Source organism: Varanus komodoensis, unplaced genomic scaffold, assembly GCF_004798865.1.
Source record: "Varanus komodoensis strain SLA01 unplaced genomic scaffold, ASM479886v1 scaffold112, whole genome shotgun sequence".
Taxonomy (NCBI): domain Eukaryota; kingdom Metazoa; phylum Chordata; class Lepidosauria; order Squamata; family Varanidae; genus Varanus; species Varanus komodoensis.
This window is the reverse complement of record NW_025335322.1, coordinates 411,176-421,171: the sequence shown is the minus strand read 5'-3', so window position 1 is coordinate 421,171 and position 9,996 is coordinate 411,176. Positions and strand designations below refer to the sequence as shown.

The window sequence follows — 9,996 nt, the reverse complement described above, 5'->3', positions numbered from 1 at the left end:
AAGTTGTGCAGGTACAGCGAGATACCTTAATCCAGTTTTCCAAGCAAAGCACGGGTAGCACCTGCGCCCTCCAGTGGCCAGATGGAGCGACTGCACGCAATGGTGCATTTCCAGGCTCGTCCACCAGGGTTTACTTGCTGTATTATGGCGCCTCCAGGTGGCCAGTATGGAGAACGACAGCTTCTTCCTCGGATTTCTTTTCGGAAACCTTTCATTTCCAGTGGATTGCTGATTTTGCAGTGCCACTTCCCGGCTGCTTCTGCTGGCTTTGCCCTCGCGAGCAGTTAAAAAAAAGAAACCATTCTGCTTCTAACAAAACAGGCACGCTCTGTTTGCCTATTTTCTTGCAAAACCACTGGGATGTTCGCCCCCACGGCAAATCCAACAGTAGTCGAAAGGGGTTCTGGGGGCGGAGAAAAAATGGTCCCGACTTCTGGAATTGCCCACCCCACATGAGTCAATACACAGGTGTGTATCTGTGTGTGTGTGAGTGACTGGCTTCAAGTGTGTGCATTTACACTTCCACTCCTATGCAAATCAATGAAGACCACAGTTCCATATTGAAAGCACTTTTAATCTTGTCTCCTCAGCAAGTTAAATACCCAACCACCCTCGCGCCTAATCCAGGGCCCAAGCCCTCCAAAACCTTCCAGTAGAACGGGAAAAATGGAAAAGGCATATAAAGAGGGTCTCCCCTGGAACAAGTGGCCTTTCACTCCCACAGAGGCGAGGTGCAAAAGGAGGCCATGTCTGGGTTATCACGAGCTTTGGCCCTCAGTGGAAGAACACAGCCAGCTGATCTTAGCAGGATGGGGTCTGGGCAAGGTGGAGAGACGGGTGGGGTAGTGGCAGCGGCATGTGCAGGAAGATTTCACCCACAGGGGGCGCCAGTCCCCTCAGCCGAGATCCGCATCTGGAAGAGAAAACTCAGAGGGTATTTGCTCTCTTGGGTGAGACCTGCCCTGGTAGATTCCAGGGGATCATTAGAAGGCACCTAATTTGCCGAGATCTGTTTTTGTTTCTTATTCTTTGAAGCAGACTTCACTAGCCTGGTGCCTTCCAGTCATGCTGGGCAAAAATTCCCAGAATCCCCCGCCCAGCCGTCGTCCTGCATGTTCGGAGAGCATCACGCTGGGGAAGTCTGCTTGGAAAGGATGAGCCTTCCTCCCTGAACCCTTGGCGGGATCCATGCCCAGGTCGTGCACACTCCAGATGGTGAAACTTTTAGGGACCGAGTGCCCAAACTGCAACCCAAAACCCACTTGTTTATCGCAAAGTGCTAACACTGCAACAAAACCCGAAAACTGAGGTTTTAGTCGAGAAAAAACAACTCACCGCCAGTCCAAGCAAATATATTTATATCCTTGGCAGCGCACTGGCCGGCCATGTGAAAGTTGTGGCTAATGAGTCACAGCTCATGACATCATCGCCTGGCACCACTACTCCTTTCCGACCATGCGCATGGCTCCTATGTGCGCCGTTATCCGATGCGCGGCTGCTGGGGTGATGCTGGGGCGACTTGGCTCATGTGCCAACAGAGAGGGCTCTGCGTGCCCGCCGTGGCCCGCGTGCCGGAGGTTCACCACCACTGCTCTAGACTATTGCAGACCTCCTCTTCGGCCTTCCCTCATCTCCCTTTCTCCTGCACCATCATCCACTGCTCCCCTGGCTCTGGCCTCATGGCACTTGTCCTTGGCTCCCTGCTTAGGGTCTCCACACCCTCCTGGATCTGGCACAAGCATTTGCCCTCCCCTTCCAAAACCTCCCTAGCAATCCTCCTCAGCCTGATGCCCTAAAGATTTTTTAGACCCCCACTACCCAGAATGCCCTGTCAGCATGACCAATGGCCAGGAATCCTGGGAACTGTAGTTCAGAACATCTGGGACATACCAGGATGGGGAAGTCTTCCCTGTAGTAAACAGTGGGGTGGGCAATCAGAAGATAGATCTCCAGATGTTTGGGACTTCAACTCCCAGAAGCCCTTGCCAGCAAGGCCAAGAGCCAAGAAACACTGGGGACTGAAGTCCAACGCATGGAAGTCCGCTATCTGTCCACCTCTGCTTTACAGCCTTCCCCTTATTTCTCTGCTCTTCCTGAAACTTGCCCCCCCACAAATTCTTGGGATCTTCATTTCTCCATCTCCACCACCCTCCAGGTCAAAAGGTCTCCATTGCCCTCAAGACTCTCTTTCCTCTTATGCCTAGAACTGCCTCCCAGAAATCTTGTGTGATGTCATCTCCCTCCCTTCAGAGCCCTCCTTGAGAGCTTCCTCCTCCCTGAAGTCTCTGGTGCAATCTCCTAGTCCTCATGCTCTGCCTCAGCCTCTTCCTTAGAGATCCCTCCAGTCAGACGGCTCTTAACAACTAGCAGTTAGAAAGCATTGTGCAGCTCCTCCATCTTCTCCTTGGAAAAGGTGCAGGAAAGCTCAGGAGCGTTAGAGAGGATGGACACTCTCATCCAGAAGGCTGGGCTCCCTCCATCCATCTCTCGTTTGTCTCTTTTCTTCTTCTGCCTTTGAACTTCCCTAACAAATCATCTCCAGGCTTCTCATGATGGATGGCCAAATCTGACAGCCTCGGTTCTGCCATTTCCGCTTCTAGGGAGAATTCAGGCTACCAAAAAGCTGCCAGCTGCTCAAGCCCGGCTTCAATTTTCTGGGCTGGATCCAGACATTGTCCTCCTTAGAGCAGGCCCATCAAAGGCAATAGGACTTAAGCGCAGCGTGACTTTCTCGGGTGCCGCTGCTTTCAGGGCCCTGATCCCTGGGTCTGCTGCTGGCAACTGTGCCCAGGGATTGTGTGAACTGCAATCCAAAATTCCTTGCTCACGGGTGGTCTACTTTCAAGTAAGGCTACACTTAGGCAAATGAAAGGTTCACGACTCCAGCACGCCCAAGTATAAGCTTGCAGAAGACTGTGCTTAAGAGAGAAGGCGGCACATACCCTGCCTGGGGGGCACAAGAGTCTCCTTGGATTATCTGACCCACAGCCCATCTTCCCCACCACTGTGCCCCCTCCTGGGCAGGGCCAGGACCCCGCAAGCCCCGAGCTTGACTCACCCTGGTCTGATCCCATTTCTGCCCTGTAGGTTTTGTAGGCATCGAAGCAGAAGACCGCGATGAGGATAAGGCTGAAGACCTGGCAAAGGGCAAGGCACAGCGGGAGAAGCGTGAACCGGGGGGGGTGGGCGCAAACGCGTGCAGTCCCCCAGGCGGCGCGCTCGCGAGGCTGGGGGAGCAGCTTGTCGGCCCGTGGGCAGCTGGATGGCCGCTCGGTGGACACGACGCCGGGCTGCTCAGACCCTGGTCAGGTCGAGCGTGGCTGTTCCCACGTTCGTAGGAGAGCCCTCCAGCATCCGTGGCCAGATCCCTCCCATCCAAGGCCTGGGAGCCGTGGCAGGCGGGCGCTTGGCAGCCTTCCAGCGACACACCGACCTTCTGCAACCTGGTGCCCTCCACGTGGGTAGGGCTACAGCAGAGGTGCTGAACCCTTCAGCTCGAGGGCCACGTTCCTTTCAGAGGGGCTCTCGGGGGCCACATTCATGTGTGGGTGTGGCCAAAGGCCAAGGAGGTGGAGCAAAGCAAAAGGCTGGGAGGGGGTGTGGCTTGAGGCTCTGTTTCCCTGGACTACAGCAAAAGCCGGTGTGGCATAGTGGTTGGAGCACTGGAACGGGACTCAGGCGAGCTGAGTTCTAGTCTCCGCTTGGCCACGAAGCTCAGCGGGTGACTTTGGGCCAGGCAGTCTCTCAGCCTGGCCTACCCCGTAGGGGCCTTGTGAGGATCAAATGAAGAGGAGGAGGATGGTGTGAGCTGCTCTGGGGTCCTTGCAGGAAAAACACAGGCTATAAACATGATAATAAGATCAATGACTCCCTTCCCAGTATTCCCCTGCCTGCCATGTTAACTGAGGAGGCAGGGAGTTTTGGTCCAACATATTTAGATGGCACAAGGTTGGACATGGTTTTTTAAATATTTCTGATTTTCTAAAAAAAGGGGGGGGCATTCTAATCGGGGGTGCAGCCGGGAAAGGAAGCTCGCTTGGAGAAAAGGGGGTAACTCACAAAAGCGGACACGGCGGAGCCACTGTGACTGGCAGCGATCACCGCGAAGGCCACAACGGTGAAGACAATTGCGGCGCTGATGCAGCGGAGGAAGTCCTGGGTGGGAGAGAGGCAGGTCACCCACAGCTGAACCGTGAGGGATTAAGGATCGGTTAACCTCGTACCCAAATGAGGCTCAGCGGCCCTGACATGGCCACATTCCAGATCTCAAACAGGGGGAGCTGCTGGTCAAATTGCCAACACCCAGTCCCCACAACACAGGGGAGGCATTGTGTGCCTTGAAGTCGCTACAGCAACGCACTTCTGCATTCGAGGCAAAGTTGGGACGAGTCGATGTATTATTTCCTTATTCCATTTTTGCTCTGTCTTTCTGGAACCAAACAAGGCGGTGTTCCAAAGTCAGAAAGCAAAAATCGTGAGCCACTGGGAACATAGTAAGACATCTACATATAAAAGATTTTGACGCTCCTTCCCCCTGCTGAGAACAGAGATAGTGGGAACCAGTCAAAACCCTGCGGGGAAGGCACTGCAGTTTGCGAGAAATCCAGGTTGGGAGCAAGCCCCTTCCCACACACTGGATCAGCCAGGCTGAGCAAGCAGGGATGCCTTCCAAAGGGCTTCTCCTGCAGAACTTGGTAACCGACAAGGTCCATAGTGAGTTGGGCAGCTCCTCAGATAACCAGATCTTTTAGTACGTTAGAAGTTACAAAGCAGCCCCCTCAATCGCAGCTGTGAAGCCATTAGCAACTGGAGCAAATCTTTCGGTAGGGGTGGAGCAGCCACGACACCACGCTGCAGTTCGCAGCCTATTTTGCATTTTGCACCCACTCCAGAAATTCTTCCAAGTAGCCCCAGACGAAGCGCATTGCGGTCTAATGGCCATGTGAAGCGCACTTCAATGCACTTTTGGGCTGTTCAGTTCACTCTACTCCCTTTTGCAAAACTGGCAAGAACTTGGCTGTGGGAACATGGCTGACCGCCGCGAAGGGAAGGTAACATGAAGGAGGGGTACCCACCAGGCAGGGCCAGTTCATGCGGGTCAGACGCTCGTAGTAGTGGGTCGCTCGCAGTCCTAGGAACGCCAGCGTCACCAACACCTCCAGCAGGGCAGCGCCCATATAAGCCGAAATGGATGCTGTTAACAGCAAGAAAACTAGGAAGCAGAGGCCCTGGAGTGTCATGGTGGGAGGCAGAAAGAGAACAGGTGAGTGACCAGGTGTTCTTCTCATGGTGCCTGTGGGGGGGGGTGTCACCTACACAGAAAGCATCCCCTGCTCAAGTACACACACCCCTCCCACTTCATCCCAGTGTCAGACACAGAAAGTGGACATGCACTTTAGCTGCACAAATTGTTCTGGACACATGGGCCATGTTGGCTGGGAATGATGGGAGTTGTAGTTCAACAGGCTTGGGGGCACTGAGGCAGGTGCGGCTGATCCGAAGAACCACATCCTAGGTCTAGATTTGAGATTGTTGGTGCAAATTAGGAAGCCGTTGAAAACTGGGCAGAAACACCCACGACACCAATAAAATAAAATAAACCCTTTCCTGAAAGTAAAGCAGGGTAGTAGTCATGGTTTTTAATTTAAGACAGCAGCATCCCTTGTTCTAGAATATGCCCCAGAAGGGTTTGTCATCCTCGCCCACGACCATTTCTTCTCCCACCTGAGCCCTTACGGAATACCTTTGAGGGAAGGTGTCGAATTTCCCCCACAAGGAGGAATTCCTCTTGTCCCCGGGACCAAGTAAAGAGGTCTGCCCACCAGGCCCTCCTCCCAGAAAGACGCTGCGGGGAGCGGAAAGAAGGGTCAGGAAGGGGGAGGTGGGTTGTGAAGAAACACGCGAGAGAAGACACAGAGGGAAGCACAGAGAGAAGTTTTAAGGCAAAGGGCGAGAAACCGCCAAGGATGGGGGAAGCCCAGGGCGCGAGCGAGATGCGCAGGTGATGGAGCCGGGGGGCTGCGGGGCGAGGACGGGGGAAAGGCGGCCAGCCGAAGAGGAGAGGAAGGGCCGGGGGTGGGGGGGGGGGCAGCCCGGGAAGGGAAGCGGGGAAGAAAGGCACGGAAAAGCGAACTCGGGAAAGTGCGAGCAAGGGCGGAGGGACGCGCGGGGGCCGCGGGAGAGGGGCGAGGGCGAGCGGGGGCGCGCTCGGGGTTACCAGCTCTGCCTCCATCAGCACCCCCTTCGGGGAGCGCAGGAACTCCTTGTCCAGGGCGAAGCCCCGCAGCCCCCCGGGCGCCTCCTCGCGATCGCCCATCCCGCGGCCCCCGAGCGCTGCTGCTGGCGCGGACGGGCGGAGGAAGGGGGCGCCTCTCCAGCCCGCCTGGCACCCCGCCGGCTCTCCGCGCAGGGGGCGGCCGTAGGGAACCGAAAGGGGGCCGGAGCGGGAGGGCGCGCCAGAAAGCTGGGGAGAGGGGGCTGGGAGGCCCCGCCGCGGAAGGGGGGCGGCGGGGCGGGGAAGGCGGCATGAAAGCGCCACTTAGGGGGGCGAGGCCGCCGTCCCGGGGAGGCAGCGCTCCGGAGCGGCCCCGCGCCGCCCCCGCCCCGGCCGGGAGGGCGCGCTGGCCGGGCCCCCGGCGGCCAGCGACCCCTCTGCTCCCGCATCCCGAGCACGGACAAAGAGCGCTTGTCCGGCGGGGCCAGGAGCGGCCAGCCCGGGCGGAACAAGGTCCCGATTGTCAGGCAGCGCGGAGGGCGAGGGAGGGCGAGCTCCACGCGGGAGGAGGGGAAGCGGAGCACGATCCGGAGCGGCGCCGCCGACGTGCGCCGCCAGGGGGCGAGAGCGCGCGGCGGGACATCGCACCCGCGCCCGGCAGGGGGCGCCCAAGAAAGACAAAGCCGCTTTTTTCTGAAAGGGATTTTTAATTGAAAATAAAATCGCATCTTGATACAGTCGTATTGGCACGTGTCTTCGGAGAGGGCAGGCCCAAGGCAGCGCGTCTGGCACGAGTGCGGCAAGCGGGGGCGGACAAAAGCCGTGCTGCGGGCGCGTGAACCTGCCCGGGATGCAGGGAAGCCCAGCGGGGGCGAGGCCGGACGGGGCGGGGGGGGGCTTGCCCGGCCGTTTCCGCCGCGATCGACCATTCTGGTACCAGTGTGCTCGCCCCTTCACCGCCTTTGTCGCCCTCTGTTGGCCTCTTGCAAATGTTTTTCCAGCGCTCCTTGAGGACTGCCGGCTTTGCTAGCCTTGTTACAGGAAAGCACCACGTGACTGTGCATTTGCGCCCCGCCACGCAGAGACAGTAGCAGAGGGAAACCTAACCTGCGGCGTGTCGGAGCCAAAAGGATCGGCGGGGCCCCGCCAGGAGCCCGAGCGCGGGGATCCGGCCATGGGGGACGCTCGATCTGCGGCGCTTTCCCCTCCCCGGCCCGCACATGGGAACGGCAGAGGAAGGGGACAGCTGGAAGCAGCTTCTGGCAGGGGAGGGCGGAGGGGGATCCCTGCACGCCTTAACCCGTGGTGGAGTCCGGGGTGCTGTTTCTGCCACAGACAGAGGGTCCTTCCCGGCCTTCCACCCCGCGTGGTCATCCCGTGGCAACGCAACGGGATCGCTGCAGACTTTGCATCCCCTTCGCGTGGCAGTTATTTCTCAAACTGATCTTCCAGCACCTTCAAGGGAAACTAAACCGATTTAAACCCAGTTAGGTGTTGACGTTGCTATTCATTTCTAGGGCGGTGAGGAAATGTGGGTGCTGGAGCTCCCAGGCCCAATGGTATATCCTTCTAACTTTAGATTTCTGCTGGTGGCAGGCTCTGAGAAAAACATTACACATGCTCAGAGGCACTCTTTCCCCATAATTATTTTTTAATCACTAAGATTTTATTGATAATTTTATTACACAACGTCCTCTTCATCCTTTCTCAATCTCAGCCACAGGTTTGCTTTGAGGATCCATCCTCCCTTTCCACAGAGTGAGACCAGAAGATGTCCAAAGTGCACCCCAAAGAACACTGGGAACCCCAAATTAAGCAGCTTTCCCTCACAATATAATGGAAACCCTCCTTTCCATTACATGTGATGCGCCACACAGGTGCAAGAAACGTTCACGAGGTACCACTTCGGCTCCAGGTGGAACCTGCTAGCGTTGGTCAGGCAAGGCTTCCGGTAGAAAACCAACATGGGGCGCTTGACTACCACAGAGTTCCCACGAATTTCTCTGCTGGTGTAGGTTTTGTCTGCGCCGTTGCCCACAGAAACCTTCAAACTGATGCAGCGCATGCAGTTACATTCGGCCTGGGGGATGTGAGCAGGGTACCGGGTGCCGTCAAAGTCATCCCTGTATGGTCAACAGAAAGAAATGTTCCTTCTCAGGCTGGGTTTTGACCTTTTTGGTTTCACGGCCAAAGCGACGCGTTTCGCTCAGCGCTGCAGGCCTGGCCCAGCCTTCCCAAAAGCCGATCTAGCTCCCCCTGGTGGCCCACCAGGAAACCTGATGAGCAAGGAAACTGCCGGCATCACCAATCCTTCCGTGGCTTCCCATCTTTCCCCACATCCCATTCTATTATTATTATTATTATTATTATTATTATTATTATTATTATTATTATTTATATTTCTATACCACCCATAGCCAAAGCTCTCTGGGTGGTTCACAACATTGAATTCCCCCATCCAGATTCCAACCAGGCCTGACCCTGCTTTGCTTCCAAGATAAGGTGAGAACAGGCCCTTCAGGCTACATGGAAACTACAAAGCTGACACCCTCTCCTGATGATGAGTCACTGGCATTAAGAGCTTGACCCTAAAATATGGGGGTCTTGCGGGGAGATGATATAAACTTCAAAATCAATCATTTCCTTTCGTGCTTCCTAATGGCTGAGTTCGGACATGGTAAGTCACCCTCGAAGGCTGCATCATGGCTGCTTGTAGGTCGTCCTTAAACTGTGGACTGTCATTAGTCAGAAGTTCTCCGGATTGTGGTTTACAACAATCCACCAAATAGCTGTTGGTGAAAATGTGAGTTATTGCTTTGTCTGAACCCAGATGCATGAACAAACAATGGCTTGTTAACTGTGAACAAGCCATGAAAAGAACCCATGGGTTGTTGCTGGGTTGTGAACCATGGGAAATAGTTATTCGTTTTTCGGCACCAGGCTAAGACCTTTCTATTTAAAAAATATTTTAACAATGCTAGTTAATATGTATGGGTTTTAATTGTGCAGCCACGGTGTTTCTGGGTTTTATTTGTATTTGTATTATGTTTATTTATTTATGTGAGCCATCCCAAGGCTATAAGCGATGGGACGACATACAAAAATTCTAAATAAATAAATTTAGATAACTAAAGATAAACTTAGATAAATATATTTAGATAACTCTAGCTGGAATTATGCACTTAGGATAGGGTGTCTTTGTTCATCCTGGTCCTATTTGTTGCGCTAAAGCTCACCCAACTAGCAAAGCCCAATTAGCCCAAAACATCTGGAGAGCAGCTTTTGGGGAAGGCTCTCCCAGTATAGGACTGGGGTGTAGGGCTGACCTGCCCCAACCAAATGCTGAATTCTTCACCCAAACACACTCCACCACCCAGAATCCTTTTTGCTTTCTCTTTTCTGAGAACGGTGCAAACTCAAAGAGAAAAGGCCGGAAATTAGGCTTGCAGATTGGGGATTCCACATCCCTGGGTTGGATGAAAACTGTGTCCTGCCTCAGTTGCACCCATGGACAATGCATGGTTGGGTGGCAGACGGAATTATGGGGTGTGTGGGGAGAAAGGGGGTGGAAGCGGCCTCCCCTGCCTTACACGTATCTCCAAGGGGAGGTGGATCGCTGGTTGACGGTGCCCTTGGCCGAGGCCTGGCAGTGCGCACTCTGCTGATGGAACTCGGAGGTCAAGCGCAGCGATGAGAGTAGTTGTTCCCCAGCTCGATCGCTTTTCACGCTGTCGCAGCAACGCGCACTCGAAAAGCAGTCTTGCGCCCATTCAGGCTGAAGT

The 9,996-nt window shown here is 55.0% G+C and overlaps 1 protein-coding gene across 1 annotated transcript; it reads right to left on the bottom strand.

Moving 5' to 3' along the window:
• Positions 1 to 712: 712 nt before the first annotated feature.
• Positions 713 to 6,316, bottom strand: CMTM5 (CKLF like MARVEL transmembrane domain containing 5). Its single transcript, XM_044420888.1, has 5 exons — positions 6,218 to 6,316; positions 5,076 to 5,228; positions 4,060 to 4,155; positions 3,059 to 3,137; positions 713 to 913 (listed from the first exon to the last, which is right to left on the bottom strand). Exons 1-5 carry the CDS (start codon positions 6,314 to 6,316, stop codon positions 897 to 899), a joined length of 444 nt encoding a protein of 147 aa, XP_044276823.1. The 3' UTR covers positions 713 to 896.
• Positions 6,317 to 9,996: the final 3,680 nt, after the last annotated feature.